At 40.0% G+C, this 19,466-nt stretch overlaps 1 protein-coding gene and 1 long non-coding RNA gene across 4 annotated transcripts; one reads left to right on the top strand and one right to left on the bottom strand.

Annotated features, from left to right (window-relative positions):
- Positions 1–1,334: 1,334 nt before the first annotated feature.
- Positions 1,335–15,635, top strand: LOC146470225 (uncharacterized). 3 transcript variants are annotated; one of them, XM_085122247.1, is made up of 12 exons: positions 1,349–1,732; positions 3,883–4,113; positions 5,107–5,170; positions 6,556–7,708; positions 7,911–8,009; positions 8,741–8,989; positions 9,445–9,534; positions 10,574–10,717; positions 11,886–11,917; positions 12,087–12,135; positions 13,528–13,591; positions 14,805–15,635. In XM_085122247.1, exons 2-12 carry the CDS (start codon positions 3,912–3,914, stop codon positions 15,380–15,382), a joined length of 2,724 nt encoding a protein of 907 aa, XP_084978373.1. In that variant the 5' UTR covers positions 1,349–1,732; positions 3,883–3,911; the 3' UTR covers positions 15,383–15,635. The 3 variants fall into 3 exon arrangements, with proteins under 3 accessions (XP_084978374.1, XP_084978373.1, XP_084978372.1); XM_085122246.1 differs by having other exon boundaries at positions 1,352–1,732; positions 13,528–13,645; positions 14,805–15,634; XM_085122248.1 differs by lacking the exon at positions 13,528–13,591 and having other exon boundaries at positions 1,335–1,732; positions 14,805–15,101.
- Positions 15,473–16,288, bottom strand: LOC146470224 (uncharacterized). The gene is made up of 2 exons (XR_014867074.1): positions 15,822–16,288; positions 15,473–15,653 (listed from the first exon to the last, which is right to left on the bottom strand). It is a non-coding gene; the product is annotated as an uncharacterized LOC146470224 (long non-coding RNA).
- Between the last annotated feature and the right edge of the window lie 3,178 nt (positions 16,289–19,466).

The following is a 19,466-nucleotide window of genomic DNA, read 5'->3' as shown; positions in this document are numbered from 1 at the left end:
TCTTTGTCGTTTACGGCAAGGCTTCCATCTTTAATTTCCTTTTTAAAGGACCAATTCTGCTTCTTCTGACGGGACTAGCGGCTTCCGCAATGGTTCAATGGTCTGCATGGGATTGTTGAACGCTCATCTGCTCCCCGATTTGCTCCCGCGAGGCAGTTCGCTTGCTTTATCACTAAGAAACATAAGGTGCTACTCGTAACGCACTTGCTTCAAGATTCTTCTTGAATAGCTGCTTGTAAGTAACACGAATTAAGGAGCAAAAGTTCCTGGGGGTCTTCGCAGTGCAAGGATCCGAAATCGCAGAGGAGGATTATGAAATGAGGGGGATGGGGCCTAGTTTCTAGGAAATAGTGAACATTAAAACTACAAAGAATGAGCTGCAAAAAGGCAGTAGATGATTATAAAATCGCGTGTTTACTTGAACGGCAAAACACGAGGAAAAAACCTGAAAAACGAGGGACTATTACTGTTAAAAGAGGAGTGTTAATTTCTTGGTGTTTATGCGTGGATATGATAATGGACTAACTGCGTATGTGAATTAATGTTTTCCTGGCCGGGTTCCTTTTCAGGTTTTTCAAATCACGCCCTTCAAAAAACTATAGATATTGGAACTGGAGTTGTTTTCTTTAGCAGGAAAAGCTATAACCTCATAGCCTACGAACGAAGACGTATTTCCGGCTGTCGCTTCAGCGGAGAGAAGCCACAGCAGGAAATGCGTCTGCGTTCGCAGATCATAACCTCACGACGCCTGTCGAAAAAATTCTATGACGAATGTGAAACCGGCGTAAACTTCAAGCGCCATTTTTTTTAATAGCGCTAATTAAAAAAAAAATCATTTTCAGACTTCAAGAGAGGTCATCTATAATAGACAGGGAGCGTAAGCTAACGTATTGCCGTTTTTTACGCATTTTTCAGTGATATATAGCAAGGCATTGAATGCTGATCGGTGAACTTGTTCAACATATCTCTACCTGGAAAATAGTGATGGAACATGTACAATTGACACAGAGGTGTTAATAATTCGGACTGCCGGAAAGCGGTGTTTACAGCCCTCAAACGTTTGTACATGTAATGAAATTTATGTTAAAATGAAGTACAAATTTTTGGTAAACCAAGATTTGGCGGATAGAAGGACAGAAAGAAAACCGCGACCTCTACAGCAACAAAGAGTTGCTAAATGATGAAATTTATCAGCTTTGTCAAGTCTCTTTTGTTAATCTTATTTATATTCTCTTGAATTAATCTACTCCTTTTTATTTGCTTTTTTATGCTTAATTTTCTTGAACATGATGCTGTTTGCAAGGCAGATTAGCTTGAAGCATTGTCATGTAAATCTGTGTAAATCATAACCTTTGTTGAAATGATTGATTCTCTGGGCTTTTATTTGTCGACCTATATCTCAGTTCACATACTTTAGGATCTGCTAAAGCTCCATTTTCTGACAAATTCGACGGGGATTTTCGGCTAGTTATTGTTTGAAGGAATCGGAGAAAAGTTCGTGGAAATGATTGATTGCTTTTGCGCAATTATATCATTTTACAGCGTTGAATACAAGCGAGGGTCTGGGGACTAGCACTCTCTCAAGCAACCTTTTGCAACCTTGGTATTCAAGAAACTGATCGACAACAGGAATAAACTCAACATGAATGGCATTTGATTCTCATGAATTGTGATGAGCAGAAGAGGTTCCGTGACTCTTTAGGTAGACGTCGTCATCTATTTTCCTGTCGAGGTAAGTTTATTTGTGTAATTGTTCCCTTTATTTCGCTGTAACAAGCTTTGGGTCGCTGCATACGTGAAAAACTTGTCGATCAAAGCTTACGGTTTCTCTACAAATCGACAACTAGTTTTTGCAAAGTTTTTGCCTTTCATAATGATCGCTTTCAAAGGAGGACGTGTTATAGGGTAACAGCTGTTGTCCATTGTACGATAAGCCGTCTTAATTTAATACCTCTGCAGGTTTCTCTAAAGGTGTCTAACAGCTTGTGACCAAAACTGCATTTCGATCATGATCAGTTGTCGAATGTTTTATCACACATGATGATCTTCTCGTACGGTTAGTCCTAAGGGAAAGATCATTCTTATTTCGGTTCCTCTGATCTGTTTTCCCGTGGCTTTTGAGGTTATGGTGTTAAACGTCGTTTAAAATATTAACGAAGCCGTTGTCTTAATTTAGAACTGTAAACAGTATCCATCGCTCATCACACATATCAGATTGGTCGACGACCTTGACCCAAATTGGATTTTAAACGGACGCGATTTCGCGCAAAAGCCTTTTAATTTGACAGTTTCCTGTTTAACTTAAAGATTTCGTCATTTTAAAAAACAATCTATCAAGAATAAGACAAAGGCGATGTAACTCATTTTGTTAATTAGTTCGATCCCGTTGCAAGTCAATTGTCAGCTGTCATAGCTATAGTTATTAATTTTATTTAGCTGCAGGGCACAGTTATTTTATCTTAACGAGATGTTTAGCCACCCATCTGGCTTAATAGAGCATTCCTGGAATATTGAATCCATAAGATGGCTCACCAATTTCTGTCCAGTCGACAAAAACATCTGAAATTATTTTTTTTTTTAAATAATTGGCAATTTGAAGTGTCTCCTTTGGCCCAAAACCAAAGATTTCATTTAGTTTAATTCTGTACATTTTCAGTACCTTCCAATAGCGTGAGTTCTGAACTAAGTTGTGAAACATTTAACTACAGTCGAACTTCCCCTTTGCGAACACCTCTCAGGAGCAACTACCTCTCTTAAGTGACCACTTTTCCAAAATACCAAAATTTTCCCAGTCAAATCACTATAGTTGGAACCTCTTGTAAGTGACCAGCTCTCGTTGGCAATTGCAACCACTTTAGAGATGATAAATTGCAATTTTCTTTTGCTTTTAACCTCCCATAAGCGACCACTTGTCTCATACGTATCATATGTCCTCATATCTATCCCCTGTCAGGAGTTGGATCATTTGCCTTTGTAACATTATCACATGTACAGGTGTACATTCTTGGGTAGTTCAGGGGACATGAATCTCAGAGGCACTTAGTGTCCCGAAATAGACTTGTCCCATTCGCCGTATTAGGTAATTTGTTACAGGCAAACCGTCAACTTGGATAATCAGAAATTCTTTGGCAATGTAATTTTGGAAAGTTGAAAAACGTCTCTGTTGCTCTGACCTCTCATAAGCGACCACCTAGGCCTGACATTTTTTCTGGTCGCTTACGGGAGGTTTGACTGTAGCTTGTACCAACATTTTTATTGTGGTGGTCATGACTTACTTCTTAGGCCCATTGCCCTTTGTGGAGCATAGCCCCAAGGGGGAATGGGGGGGGGATACTTCCCTATATAAGTTTTACAGGTATGTTTGGTGCCAAAGGGTATGAATTTTGAGCCATTTTGATATGAAATATGGTGTAAATTTTAACCAGTTTGGTCTGAAAATGGGTATGAATTGAAAAAAGGTATTATAGAGGTTACGTATACCTCCCCTCCCCCTCCCCCTTAGGTGTAGGGCCATCAAGAACTTTACACCACCAAAATCAATCCATGATAGGTCTTGGCTTGGTATTTCCTTTTCTCTATCTCTTCTCCAGCTGCAATTGTTGAATTTGCCTCTGGCCTTTTTCCCATGAGATTTATTACATATAATAGAAGCGGTCGGGTGAGACTGTGTGACTATGGGGATTGGTAAAAGATAGTGTGAGTCATGACAAAATCATTTTTTCACTCTTCCCTAATGTCTGGCTATGAATGTGTGATAGTAGAGCCGTATCATTGCCATAAATCGAAAATCTACTATTCAAGTTCTTGTTAGGGGAAATCCACTCCATTGTTGAAAGTTATTGGTCTGGCAACTTTAAATGATGTCCTTATAAATTATTTTAGACTCAACAGGGACTAGTTGAATCAACAAAATGATTAGGACAAACACAGTGCCACCACCTGGTGCAAGGAACAGTCCACAAGCAACAACATCTAACGACACAGCACCCAAGGGGAGGTATAAATCAGTTGTTTTGACTCAAAGGCATGGCACGTCCACGTCAAACTCTAAACTCTCACCAGGCTACCTACGTTCATTTGGGTTTGCTAACACAAGATCGTCATCATTACCGGGTACGTCAGTGGACTAAATTGAATCTAAACATGTTAAACTAGAAAGACTAGATTTATTGTTTACAGTCACCCATAGAATATTGACTTTGAAGATATTAGGCTAGAAGGCTTAAGGCTAGTGGTTAGATTAAAACAATCTACATGCATTCTGACCTTTTCTCTTTCCCTAATCACTAAAAGAGGAAGACCAGATGTATTATTTCCAATACTTGTTATCAGCAGTCTGCAGATTTCTAGAATAATTGTACCTTCTGTCACTCAGACTGTGAATTACGTAATATTTAGTGACAAATTGCATTACAAGTTAATTTGCTTGACAATTACTGTTGAGATAACATCACTGTTGTCAAACTAGTTGAGAAAAACTTTACCTTGCCTAATTTGTATGGGAGCTGTACATGTATTGTAGGGAACAAAGATAGCTGAAGCCTGAAGTACAGTAGAATGCCTGCAATAGAAATACTGAAATGTCTACACTTGAAAGACCGCAAGGGACCGACTGAACAGTGTCAGACATCCATGGTTGAGAAAGTGGCCCAAATTTTGAAATAACCAATTACAGAGCGTAGTGAACAAAACCAAAACAAACACAAATTCCTTTTGATACTTGATGAAAAACTGCTGTAATGATACCAGTGACACTGAACTGACAATAAATCTGTTTACTCTGCCTTTAAAAAACATACAGACTCTGAAATTTAACTCCAATTAACAATTTGTGTTTTACTGCCATCAATCATAATTGGGACAACAACTTACTGACTGCAGAAATACAGAAACCAACAAAGTGGATTGAAATCCACCAATCATAGAGAAAGAACATGGGCTTTTGACCCTGTTGTGCCAAACATAATATATTTTCTGAGAGGTCCGTTGCAGTGTTTGACGGCAGTCTAAAGCGTAATGGTTGGTTGAATCGTGAACTTTAGAGTCTGCATTTGGAAGGTCCAGAAATCAGCAGTTAACTTTCAATTTGGTTTTTACTTCCTTTAGATACCTCTAAACCCATTGACACATCTACTCAACAAACCGCAGTCACGAGTGATCAAGATGTGTGGTGAGTATAATTATTATTTAGATCAAATAAAATTTTTTATTAATATTAATTTCTACACTGTTTCCTGTTATAAATGCCATTTACAGTATATCTAACTTGTCTACTTTTGTGCAAATCATTAAAATAACCAGAGATTGCCTGAGTGATCATACAAACTCCAAACATATGCATAACAATTGGAGTGTATTATAGTAAATTATTAAGTTAGTAGCTGTTTCAGCTGAGATGTTCCAATGCTCTTTACAACCCACTTCTTCTGACCTTGAAATTCCATACAAAACTAAATGTGTGACTTAAAATGTGCAGTTTCAGAAAATATCCATACTCCCCCTATGGAGGGTCTTTTGTTTTGCACCCCTGCTCCCCCTAGGAAATTCCAGTTTATCTTTATACTTTGCCTCTAAAATTTTGACTTTTAAGACCCCCCTCCCCAAGGAATTTCCGATGACCTTCCGTGGGGTGGGTATGGAAATGTGAAGAATTTGCTTTATAAATTAAATTATGACAAATCGTGATTAGCTTTTCTGATGTTAATCATAAACCTTTTGTTGGTCAGCTGATCAGGTGAATACTATAAGTGCCATGTAACAGTATTTTTCACCAGTCTAGTAACACATCCATTCATTTTACTTCAATCACGTAAAAATATCAGGGTGATGTTTTACCGTGATTCAAAGTATGAGAGATGGCAGATCTTGCCATGAGGTATTCTTTACCAAGAATTTGTCAATGGAGTCATATTTTCCACACTGACAATGAGGAAAAACTTGTTAACCAGGCTTGTTAATGAATGAAAAGGAACTGGTCTGGCCTCTTTCATACGAGATTCAGTCTGAAATTTTGTGGCAACTGACAGTTTTCTGATATGAAGCAACTCAAGTGAACCTATTTTTCTAAATTTTAATCCCAAGAGATGTTAATCAGAAAGAAGCAACCTTTAGTGTTACTACTTTTGGACTAAACAGTCTGAAACTTGTTCTAGCATATTACATAATGGAAACTAAGAATGATGTATCATTCAGTAAGTGACACAGCCATACTCCGAAAAAAATCCGAGTGCTCCTATCAGGAGTCGAACCTAAGACCTTCCGATTACTAGTTTGGATGCTCTACCACTGAGCTACAGGAGACTTGTGGGAGCTAAGACCATTAAACTAGGTTCATGGGACAAACGTCCTGCAATTGCTACTAGGATTGGAATGTCATGTGTGGCATATACACAATGGAATGAGTGTGATGGGAGAATGATGTATTATAAAGTAAGTGACACAGGCATACTCAGAAAACATCACTCTTATTTATTCACTAGGCTTAAAAAATATTCCATCACATTCATTCCATTGTGCATAATATAAACTCATTAAGATTATATCTTTTGTTGATAGGTCATCAGATAGCAGTTTACCACCACTGCCAACATCGCCACCTCCACCACTCCCTCAAGAAGATAATAAAAAAGAGGAAAAATACTCTGTTCTTTCTGAATCGCAACTCAATGTACTGTCACACAATTTATCAGAGATTGCTGACAAAATCTCACCGTCAAAATATGACCTTACGGAGGAAATGGACGAGGAGTCTTTGGAATCTTTGTTGAATGAAGATGTTGGATCCTCTTCTGAAACAATAGATATCTCTAACAATGAACAGCCAGTAAGATTCAAAACTCCCTATTCTAGGCAGCGCAAGGATTCAAAGACCTTTGTTTCTAAACAGAAGAGCTTCACCAGGAAAAGGTCCCATGCTCGTCGTGATGCCCGTCAAGAGCCAAATAACAATGGAGAGATTTCTTTTGATGCTAGCAATGTTCTTAGTTTTCCAGGTGGTAATATTGAAGGATTTAAGCAAGATAATGAAAGTGATTCTGGATATAGTTCGTCCATGTCAGCTTCAATTAGCTTAAGTGAGGAGATAGAAGCTTCCAAAAGGCTTAGCCTAGAAAATGGCTCTAGCACAGACATAGAATGTGATGATTTAACTACCAGTAGAGATGAACATGTTGGGAAAAGTTCTGTGGAAAGCCCAGGAAGGAGTGAAAGCACTGTTGGTGCATCATTGCATCAAAATACAACCAATATTGAAGATAGACTGGATTCACTTATTCATGGTGTATCATCAGGAATTGGAGATTTAAGTTTAAATAGCGAATTGCCATCAGAAACGGATGTTAATTCTCAAAGAGTATCTAAGTCAAATGGCTCAGATGAACCGTCAACAAGTTTTAAACTATCTCATGATAACAGTCCAGCTCTTCCAGGAAGCAGCCAGGGGGTATCTGATGGCTTTGCAAAGTCACCATTTTGCCTACCAAAGGTGCCATCAGATGCCTCTGAATTGCCAAAAGGTAAAACTGGCAAAAGACCTGGACTGGTGCGCCGACGCACCACTCTTGTGTCATTCCGCCCTCCGAAGCAAATGACTGTACAGGAAGGAGAGAGTGACATTGTAGAAATGGATGAAGCTGGTTTCGTGCAAATGTTGACAGATTTGAAATCCTTTAAGACTCTGTTGCTGAAGTTGAAACGTGAACTGCAAGAGGTAGGTATGTGGTCTAGGTGCAAAAGGTTTTTCTGATAGATCTAACAAAATGTGTAATTCATGCCTACATGATGATTGATCATGAAGCAACTTGTTAGGTGATCACCCAGTAGATTCTGACTAGTTTTTCAGTGATGACATTAATTTTTTAACTTGTTTTGAGTCTCAAGACATGACAGTGTATGTAATGTTGTTGTGTTAGGCTGATGTGGTATCTCCATTGATGCTTTCACACTCTTGTGTGCCGAGAAGGGGTTCCATTGAAACAGATGTAATTGAGAGAAACTCCGTACATAGAAAGGTAGGTCATCACATGTGATATCCATTTGTACAGTTCCAAAAGTTAATATTAATTATAAAATTTTTATTGTTGATATATCGTTGAGCTGTGGATGAAACATTTTATGAGTGCAACACATATCAGCCGTCCATGTTTTGGTATATATCAAATAATTACAATTTTCAAGCTCCTGGTTGACTTGACATTTAAGTTGATGAAAGCATAGCATTGCATTGCAAGGTCACAGGTTTGAATCCCCTTCAAGCCTAAATTATTTTGAATGGGGGCTTTTATTTTGCATTTGGGCAGCTATGATGAATTAACACTTACCCATTTTACTCATGATGTTTTTATATCATCGTAATGAGTAATCTCACATTTGTACCTGCATTGTCTCATCATTTTATAGTTTTCATGTGGGATTGTCTTTCCTAAAGCTTCGCCATGTTGACAAGGCCCAATATGGCCAGACCAACTATCTGTGACAATAAACTTGTATGTTCACTTTCATATGTTGTTTTGGGACTAAAAAGGTTATGCCCTCAACCACTGTTTGCTAAGTGTGCTTGTCTCTGACTACCAGCTTACCCTTTCATGCCAACAATGGTTCCTGTGATGCCAAGGGGTAGTACTCCACCTACTACCAACATCTTCTTTTAAAATTGATGCAGCTTTATCAGTTAGGATTCTTGGCAGTGCTCCTGTAATCAGTTGCATCTGCTAACTTGCAAGTTCTGTCCATTCACCAACAGAGAATGTTGTTACACAGAACCATGACAATGGATGCCACAACATTGCAGCAGAGGCTTTCGAGAACACCCTCATTACCACCATATGCTAGTGGAGGAGTGGACAACTTGGATTTCATCACAGCCCTCTCACAACCATCTGTTCCAAAGAATCAGACGCCAGTTGAGTCAAATGCTGGAGAGAGTGAAGAAGTGAAGAATCTGCGTGAAGAATTAGGAGAAATGAAAGAGAAGCTCATTGAGATAACTACGGTACATGAGAATACTATGCAGTTACTCGATGCCGATGGGTGGCTACTTTCAGCAGGGCTACTGACAGCGTGGCTTATATTGTATTGCTTATAATAATAATTAAGAATTACTTTGTGTGGGTTCAGTGGATATGAGATGATAGATAGCCACGAGGCACGTAGCACCGAGTTGGGTAAAGTATAATCGTCTCATTATTATCCGACAAGTATGAGTGGAATCAAGAGGTATTACTAGATCTTGCTGATTTCGCTTTGCAAGAACAACCACTAAACAATTTAATGGTTGCTATTTCTTGGACATGGTATTTTCGCTGATATACCATGGCTGCTAAGCCAATCAAATCACTGGAATTGCATCATACAATAATCCAGTTTTTATCATTGTAATAAGAAGCTTTTACAAAGCACATACCTGCCACTCTTTACCTCTTAACTCTACTGTATTTTTTCTTGTAGGAGCGAACCTCGCTGTTGATAGCCAGAGAAGAACTGGAACATGAACTAGACAGCAAGAATCACACCATCAGAATGCTGCAGAAGCAACTGGTAAGCAGGTTTAAAAAGGGGACAAAATTGAGAACACCAGTCCAGCACCACAGAACAGAAAAGTACCACAGACGCAAAACTAATAACCGCTTTGTACGTTGTTAGCAGTAAAGAGTGCCACAGGAGAGGCCTACTTAGTAGGTTTCATTAGAATGGTGACACCTCAAGATTTCATACAAGACTAATAACATAGAACCACACAGCACAATAAATAAAAAGCACTGCTCAGCAGCTTTCATTTGAATGGCCACATGAATGGATTTTGATCACAGACTTAGTTGTTAGTAGTATATTGGGGAGCTCCAGATAGAAGTACCTTCTTTTTTGTTACTTAGTAGTTTTGGAACATATGACTGGTTTAAAACTGTTAAAGGGGAAGTATCATGGGGTTTTTGACCTTTTTTGTTAAAAATGGTGAAATAAGACCTTCACATAATGATAGCTACAAGATAATTCGAGGACAACGAGAGGAGAGAAATCAAGTCAATTCTTGAAAGGAACAACTTGTACTCTGCTCTAGCGCATTTTGGAAACAAAAATACGAAAACTTGAAAAACATAAGCCTAATATTTTTCAAGTTTTAATCCATTCCGACCTACTCTGTCTCTGGCTAGAGGCACTAATGAACAGTTTTATTGCACTGGGGTGATAATTTATAACAAAACTAGACAATTATTTTTTGTTTCTGTTGTCAGACAAACATTTTTGGGTTTTGAAATGACATCATATTTTCGTGATACTTCCCCTTTAAGTTGTACTGATACTTGTACTTCAGTACCAATAGAACAAACATCTTAGTTGTAGCTTTCACTTAATAGCCTCCCAGGCAGTTGTTTTTTAAGGGAATCATGTTACCCTTGTCCTTACTTAAAAACGGCTGTGTGGAAGACTGTCACCTAAATGGCCTTGAACAGGATTTTGTGTACAGACTTAAAAGTTAGAAAGACATTACATGGTGCAAACTATGTACAGGTTTTAATAGCGTATTGATAAGCGTAGTTGCTGCAGCATGACTGATTTGTTTCCAATGATTTATCAGGAATCTCAAACTGACAGTCAAGATGAGATGGCATATTTAAAAAGACAGGTGAAGTCCCTAACAAATCAGATACAACAGCAACAACAGAAGATCACAGAACTAAGATATCGAACCGCCAGCCCTGGAGCTGTGACCATGGGAGCGGTAAGGGCAAGCTCATGTGTTAATAGATATTATTGTAATGATTTGGTATTTCATCTGTGTTTATATTAATAATAAACAGAACATTACATGGCCACTTGGAGATGCAAAATTTCTCTTCTCATGTTAAAAAATATTTCACGAGTGAACACAGCGAACAAGTGAAGTATTTTTCAACACTCAAAGAGAAATTTCGTATCTCTGGGCCGTCATGTAATATCCTTTATTTGTTATTGTTGTGTTATTTTCTAACAGGCTTCAGCAATCAAAATGGAAATAGTTATATAATAACAGGTGCAAGACAGAATGGTACATGCTGCAAAAGACCTACTGAATAAAATGATCTTGCTTGGGTTTTGTGGTAGCAAAATTAATAGTCTAATATGAGATTCAGCTTTTCTTTCTTGTAACGAAAGGAAGCAGCTTGAACTAAGTAAATGAAGATGTAATCTGATTCTGAATGTCACAAAAATAAAATCCTGAGTCTTTTCCAAAAGGAGTTGAGGCCATCACGGTCCCAGGTATAGTTTGGATGCTTCAGCTGCGGGAGACTCAGATTGAACAAGGCCATACAAGCTCCATATAGGTTATCAATCAAATGTGTTTTATCATACACTGAAGGGCTTTAGAAGTTTTGCTGTAATCCTTAAATCATCAAACTGTGCTGTTGTTACCGAGTGCAGTTTCTTATTAGATTTTGACAACTCAGTTGGGTGTCTTTTCTTAAAATTGTTAATGCTTTTAACCCAGGAATCTTATCGTTAAGTAAGTGAAGTGTGATCTTCCAGGTCATTCTATTCCTGAGGACTGCTGTTCAATGCTTTCATTTACCAATCGCTTCAGTAACTAGACATCATCAACTCACAGTACACAATCCACTTGACTCAGGCTTTCGAATCTCGATCAATGTTACCAGCACGTTCTTCTTAGAACCACATTAAACCTGGGCAATCCTACTTTACCGACTTTTCTTGGGACATTGTCAAGTTTTGATGTGCTGCACTGTAAGCGTCCTAACCTTGCTGTTGTGACAATTGATTTCCCTCCCTCCCCTTCCCCCCACACCCCCCCCCCCCCCACACACACACACACACACACACACACACCCAGCCCATCACTAATACTTTCTTCATTCAAAAAATTGCGCTAACATATTCTTTACTGGTGGCAGATTTCCAAGGAAACAGTGAAAGCAGATATCAGGTTTGTGCTCAAATTCAGATTTTAAACTAACTTCTTCGTGACTTACCTTGTAATTACTTGGAAATCCCAGCTTGGGAATAAAATAGGTAAACGGCTATAAGACTTTCCTTTTTAGTCTGTTTTATTAATGTTAAGCTGATTCTCCTTTGGTCTCAACTTTTTTCTACAGAAACCGTTTGCGGGATGCCTTTGTGAAGCATTTGGGAGAATCATCAAAGGTTATTACACTTTCCTATTCTCTTTTTCCTTCATGTACCGACGTAGCCACATTGTGCGCCGTAGACGGACTATAAACCCCGGTTATTACCGGGTATTGTAGACCGTCTGCGGTGCAGGCTAAGTTGCTAAGTGTAGCAAACGTCTTTTCCTCGACGCCTCGCTTCGGCTGTTGCGTTTTTTTGGCGACATACTGCTGGGGTAACACTGCAACGGACTAGCATCCCATCCAGGGAGATGTAGCAATACTCTTTGTTACAGAGACAGCTCCGGCAGTGTGGGTGTCCTATGACTCGGTGCCGACTTTCCCTTATCTGTAATCCCACAAGTAGTTTGCCTAGTTTAGGTTTACACTAGGTTTACCTGCTCCAGGCCTGCTGGGATAATATACAACCTATGTTAGAGTTTGTCTGCATTCTGCAATGTTGTGGTCGTTTTTCTGCTTTTTGGTATAGTGTTGGTTGTCTTATACTGGAAATATGTTGCACGATAACAACAGAGAGTAATCACATCTACCTTCGTTGCTTCGGAAGCGTTGCACATTTGAATAATTTAGGCGCGGTCATCTATCGCGAGGAATGGGACGGAGTTTCCTTTGGGATCGAACCCGTATAACGTTTCGTAATATCATTAGTCTCGTAGCGTGATCGAAAAACTCTGCCGAGGACTTCCTGACTTCAGGAACTTCGTCCCATTCCTCTCGATACACGACCGCGCCCAAATTATTCAAAATGACTGCCGTGTTTAGAACGGGCCGGGCAACAACAAAAGTCGTCAACTTTTATTTATATTTTATTCATAATAGATAGGATGGCGTGACATCTGTCATTTTCTAGAAGAATGGTTGTTATTTTTGGCGTTGTTGCAGCTGTTTTGTTGTTGTTGTTGTTTTAAGCAGGAGGTAGCCTGTTCCAGGCGTTCAAATGGTGGGAAGCGGGAAAAAAGCGCTCAAGAGACTGGAGAAAGAGGGCGCCTTCTCTCTCCAGTCCAGTCTCCTCTCCTTTATTACTCATCCCATTCCCCACTATTTGACGCCTGGAACAAGCTAGCAGGAGGTCCTGTAATTAATAAGAATTATTCCTCAACTCAACATCTGTCAGATGGCCCACTATTCACTGACCAGTGTCATTTTCAACCCAGACCATTTTTTTTTTGGCATTTTCCCTCTATTTCAAAGAGAGAGAGAACTCGCTTTGAAGCAGAGGTGATTGACAACTCGAAGATATCGTGTCACTTTGCCTAGCTTATAATCAAACAGACGGCAACATGTGAGAAGGGTGGGACGATAAACTCACCAGCATGCGCTGTTAAGTCACCCACAAACACAAATCACTTCAATCATGTGCCTCATTCATCATGTAACGAGTTGTATTCCTGTTGCGTCCTGTTTTCAGAGCAACGTTCAGCTGAGCAAATACATCCAGAAAGCGGAGCAGAGCATCAGCATGGCGCAGAAAGGTCTTAGCTCGTTATATTCATCACCTCACGCCAGCACAGAGCATCTGCCGAAAGGTGGTCATCACTGCACTTCACTCGTCGTTCATGTCTTTCTCACGCAGCTAGTGTTCAACTGTCACTCAACGATCACACATGACTGTCACGCACAAATTTCTCAAGAATAACACTGTTTGGCAGTTCTTAGATCAAACTACATATCTACCAAAGCCGAGTTGCTTATGTACTTTTTGTAGCATCATTTCTCCTAACGAGCTGCGAGTCGAGTTACAGAGCTCAGAGGCCTCGAGGCTTAATAGAGAAATTTAGCATCGCGTTTACGTGAAACGGCAAACGTCATCTTGCCGTTTCACGTTTCACGTAAAAAAGCGTGAAACTTTAGACTTTAGTTTTAATTTTAGAGAGTTTCGATGAAGCTGGTTTGCGACTCACTGTGGTAAGTTCATGAAGAAAAGTGCGGTAAGGAATGAGTTCTGAAGGATTTTTAAACATGAAACTTAATTTGCCCTAGTATGTATGACTTGCCGGAAAAATTATAGGGGTACTTGTTTTCAGCAATTAACTGCTTATATGTACAAGAAAAAAAAAACACGTAGTGGCGGGAAAATCATGGCCACGTGGTCATTTTTACCGTTCGCGTTTCACGTATACGCGATGCTAAATCTGTCTTATGTTATATGGTTGGATTACTGTGACGCAAACGTGCCGTCGGCGTAAATAGGGACAAGCTTAACAAACCGGCCGTTGAAGTAGTATTTGCTTTTGTCTTGGGATTAACAACTCATGGGCGAACTATAACCCCCAAATGGAATTCTTACACAATGAACAGCTACACTGCTATTCTTGAGAAGAAATTATATTTGTTCATTGCTTTCTTCCCCGTTTTTACGTAATCATTCTTTAATACGAAATCTTGGAATCCAGTGGTAACCTACATCGTGAAAACATTAACATCATAACCGACTTCACTCGTCTTCGTTTTGTGAGAAACTAACAGAATAGCCTGTTTGTGGTTGTGATTATGAGAATGTCGTTCGTTAGTTCAGAAGGTTGTGTGACATGCCGGTGTCCGCTTCACTTGTGAGCAGGCAGCAGTACAGGTTAAAGTTACTTGTGTCACGCAATCGTTTGCATTGAAGTGTTGTTATTTATTCCTCTGCACTATCAGTTTGCCTTTGCACTTTGCTTATTTTCTTTCTGTAACACTCCTTTTCAGACAAATCGGGACCTTCGTTCCAAAGATCCGATCCCCAGGATTCAGACGGCCGAGAATCCGAATCAGATTCGTCCAAGTGTAGCAAGCGAGGCATCGCGTCCGCGCGCTCTAACAGAAACAACGAAGACTCGGGTTGGGAGTCTGAAAACTCCGTGAGAAGGCGTAGCGCTTCTCCAAGCACCTTAAGAAGCCTAGGTGAAAGAAGAGCTTCGGATCCCGACTATGAGCAATCGAGCCGGAGACCCATCTTATCAGCCTCTTGTGATCGTAATAGTGAGGAGATAAATAGGACAGATTTAGATCATAATTCCGCAAAAACAGGAGTGCAGATTGAGGTAACGGACACTGATAAAGGGAGTAAGACAAGCCCTATGCCACTACGCAGTAGGAAGCTATCGCGGTCCAAACTAATGACTAAGATAGAAGCGTCACCGTTGTCGCATTCATGGACGCCTGGTGCAATCGAAAAAATAGTGAAGTCATGGAGGGAGGCCAAGTCTCCTACGTCGTCACAGGAGAAAGCCAAAGAGGAAGAAAAGCCGACACTAAAACATGTATCTCACGTTCAGTTTTTATGAAATTACGTCAGTACACAAGACGAAGCGAGCCGGAAAAGAGCTGGAACCAGCTTCGAAGACTTGTACAGCAAGAGTCAACGGGTTTATGTGTTGTTCTTTTTTCCAGGGAGCTTCAGAAACTTGGCATTCTCGTGTTGGCAACTCCAAAAGGCTGTGAAACTCGCCTGTTCACACGACAAATCTGTATAAATGAACTTTCCGGTATCGACCAAATCCGAAATTTGACAAAGGGTTCTTTCTATTTCCATTTCTCTGTCGGTTTTTTTCTTTTCTTTTCTTTTTTTGTTTTTGAGTAAAGAGCACATGGTTACCAAATGCAAGTTTGCTAGCCTTAAAGCATTTACGGTTGTTTACTTACTGTTAAGAGCTGTTTCAAGTCCATTATACTCATAGAGCTGGTTTCAACTGGGTGTCGTAAAACCAAAACCAAATGAAATACTCTGGCCAATCACGACAGCACAAACATCACAATGAACGAATCAGAACTCGAAGCAATATACATGTAATCGGTGCCAAGCGCGGGAAAACGCGTGTGAACAAGCCATGATTGGTTTTGGTTTGGCTTCTCATTGGTTGAAAAAGGTCTGCGAGTCTTGCTACCCAATCACAGAGCGCTGCAAAGCAAAGCCAAAGCCAAAGTAAACGCGAATACTTTCAACACTCAATGTGAAAGGCGGCTATCACCACATTCACACACCTTATTTTGTATTTGCCAGCACGAGTTTGCAAACGCTTGTCTAAATACTGTTTAATTAGAGATGTTTCTGCCTTGTGTTGTTCTTGAATAGGTGTTACTCATGTTGAGCCTCGTTCCCAGGATTTTTCGCGGGAATGAGGTTGGTTGATGTTGGGTGTTGGTCTTGAATAGAGAGGAGTCTGGGGATGACTGGTATTGACTTCTTTCAAATGCCTAGCCTGCTTCCGTGCTGTTTCCGAGCAAGGACCGCGCGAAAAATGGCGCGAGTAATCTCGTTCCTCGGTCTTTCTTTGCTCCGAAACAGCACGGAAACGCTTGCTACGCAGGCTACCAAATGCCTCTCTTAGGGAGTTGTTTGTCGTAGTGGAAATAAAACTAATGGAGTGCAGTCGAACCTCTTTTTTACGGACACCAGGACCTAGTTGTTCGAAGCCCGATTAAGCTAACCCTGGATTAACGTGAACTTTGATTAGAGTTTAATTACTAATAAATGAAGATTCTTCCAAAAGATTTTTGTCCTTCATGCACTTTTCTCTACCTTTAGCTTGACATTAGCCTTTAGACCCATTTTAAACGAGCGAGACCTCAATAAACTTTTAATCGTGGATTAGCTTTAATCGGCTTTCCAATAACTAGGCCCAGGGGGACAGGAATAATATCCGCATTATAGAGGTGTCCGTTTTAGAGAAGTAGGCTTTATATGGATTTCGGTCTCTCAGGGACCAAGTGAACTGTCCGTAAGGAGAGGTTCCACTGTAGCCTGCTTGAATGTAAGGTCTTCTAAGTATTTTAGTTTAACCCTTTGAGCTCCAATACCGAGATAGGGGGAAATTTATGCAAATGTTTTATTTTTGGCGATTTTCTTTAGTTTCGTGGCCTGAATGTTTCGTCAGCAAGTGGTGTTGTTAGGAGACAATTCATGCTCGTCGCTATTGAGGTGTGAAGGGTTAATTATATTTCAAGGTTTGAGAAATCTAAAACTGACGCCGTAATGAATTGAATCCTATAACTAGGCCCTATAATTATTGAAGAGCTTTTTAAACGAGTTTGAGAATGTTAATTTTAAAAAGAGAGATGGAATTTCCGGGACCTTGAGGGAAAAAAATAAGATTTTACAGCGATGAAAATAAATATTGCGGTTAATTAGTTAATTGACGCCAAAACAGTCTGCCATAACCAGTGTAAAAATCCTGTTCTCTTTCATTTATTTTTAATATCTATACTCTATAAAACGAAAATAAACAGAAAGTCAACATGACCCGCCAATGAAATGTACGGGTTTATTTCCTTCGTAAGTGCTCACCTTTAAATGCCGTACCACAGGGACCTTTTTCTGAAAGTGAATATATGAAAATTGATACATTTGAACTGCAGAAGAACGAAGGAATAAGTGAATGATCATCGCAGTTGTATACGCAACTTAAGCAGTTGCGAAAAGAAATCCTGAAAAAAATTCATGCTTGAACGGGATTCGAACAATGTCAAACCCATGACCTCTGCGATGCCGGTGCAGTGCTCTACCAACTGAGCTATCAAGCCAACCGGGAGCTGGTCATATTGTGAGTTCGTAATATACCCGCAGAGGTGATGGACCTTTTACGATAAAGTTTCTGCCGTAGAGAGATATTGGCCTTAATAAGAGATTGTTGTACCGCTGTGGCAAGCTTGACAAGGATGATCTCTACGCGCATGTTCAAGGAGACTTATCAACCCCGGCTTTAATATCAACATGATCATTCCGACACCGTACTTCATGTGTTTGATATAAAGGTATTTGTCGGTAAAATTTATTTCACCCTGAAGAGTTTATAGTTTGGTGATTAGTTTCTTTATTCTAATGAACTGTATATTTTACCCGCAGAGGTGATGGGCCTTTGATACAGTGCAAGAAGGAATTGTAAACATGCAGATTGGGGCTTAAAGGGTAAGATCACGAGGGCCCGGCGGAGTGAACTCTAATTGAATGTCCGAGAAATAAGGGACTTGTTATGACAGGCACAAATCACAAGGGAAGTGAATGGCCTGCGAACCCGGATTGCCTAATCCGAGAAGGGTGGGAGGCTAGGGGGAGCGACTAGGGTCCCCACTTTTTTCTCCCACTTTTCTCGCTCCCCGGCCCTCCCTCTCCCCGCCCGATTATGCCTGCTACGGGCCAGCAAGTCAATTATGTCTGAACTAGAACATAGGCCAACTTTAAATGTTTATCTTGAAAAATTGTCTGTGAGAAGGAAGCTGTCTGTAGGTTAAATAAGGATAGAAACTGACCGTTGATGTTTATTTTCTGTTATATTAACTGATTTTTCAAGTAGCAGCCATTTTTGTATCAAAACTTGGATGATAGTGTCGGGGCGCAATGTTTGACGGTTGAAACGCCGTCACTTCGTGCTCGACAGCTATTTGCTCATGAGATTGTCGAGTACAAGGGAGAAAGAAAAAAAACGGCGGGAATTGAATGGAAATGCCACCGCACGAGGTGAGGAAAAAAAATTAATTTCGTGCTCACCTTGACTCGATTTTCTCGTGTTCTTCTTTCACTGCGCATGTTGGGACAGGCAAGCTTGTAATTTCAGTAATTTTCCCCTTTGTTATAGAAGCCTCGACATGCAGCCTTTTAATCTAAATTTTTTAATTGTTTGATGCCGAAAAACCGTCAATACTGTTGCAAAAGTGACTTTCAATCAGCAAGCGTTTGCAAATTTGCGTGTGATCATGTGACAAAGACGACAATTTTCGCTGCAGTGAATTTCAACATGATATCTTCCTATCTTATAGACAGTTGTAGCGGATGGTTTTTCTATTCAATGTCTAAAGAAGTAAAAACTTCAAGGATCGAGTTTTATGGATTAACCGTCACTACACTCCTCAAATCTCTCTCTCCGCCCGCCCCCTGCGCTCAACAAAACCTGAAATTTCTAGAGGTGGTACCAAACTTCCGTCCTGGCCCTTGGGTGAAGATGGAGTAGGCTGTGGTTCGCGTATTCGAGGGGGTGGGGCGGGTGTGGCACTCTTTTACTTGTTCTTAAATCATGGTCAGATGGTCATTTATTTTCGTAATACCAGGCGTAAAATGTATACAAAAACAACAACATGAATCTGTGTGTTAGCATTTATGAAGCCATTAGGAGCCCAAGGAAAATAAAGTTTTTTTTTGTATCACGGGAGAGCGGTTCAACCTTGAAACGACCAGCACTATACTGAACCATTGAATTTCGTGTATTTCACTTCCACATAAATTTACTGTTTCCTCCGTCTCGCATAGGAGCGAAAACAGAGAAGGTTTGGAGAATGGGACAGCAAGGAATATTAGCATTAAGTGAATCAGCCATATTTTCACATAGGATCACTGTAATGATCGCATGATCTGTTAAATATGAAAGGAACAAAGTA

Source organism: Pavona decussata, unplaced genomic scaffold (assembly GCF_977016875.1).
Source record: "Pavona decussata unplaced genomic scaffold, jaPavDecu1.1 SCAFFOLD_114, whole genome shotgun sequence".
NCBI classification, from domain to species: Eukaryota; Metazoa; Cnidaria; class Anthozoa; order Scleractinia; family Agariciidae; genus Pavona; species Pavona decussata.
This window is presented reverse-complemented; position numbering and strand designations above follow the sequence as displayed.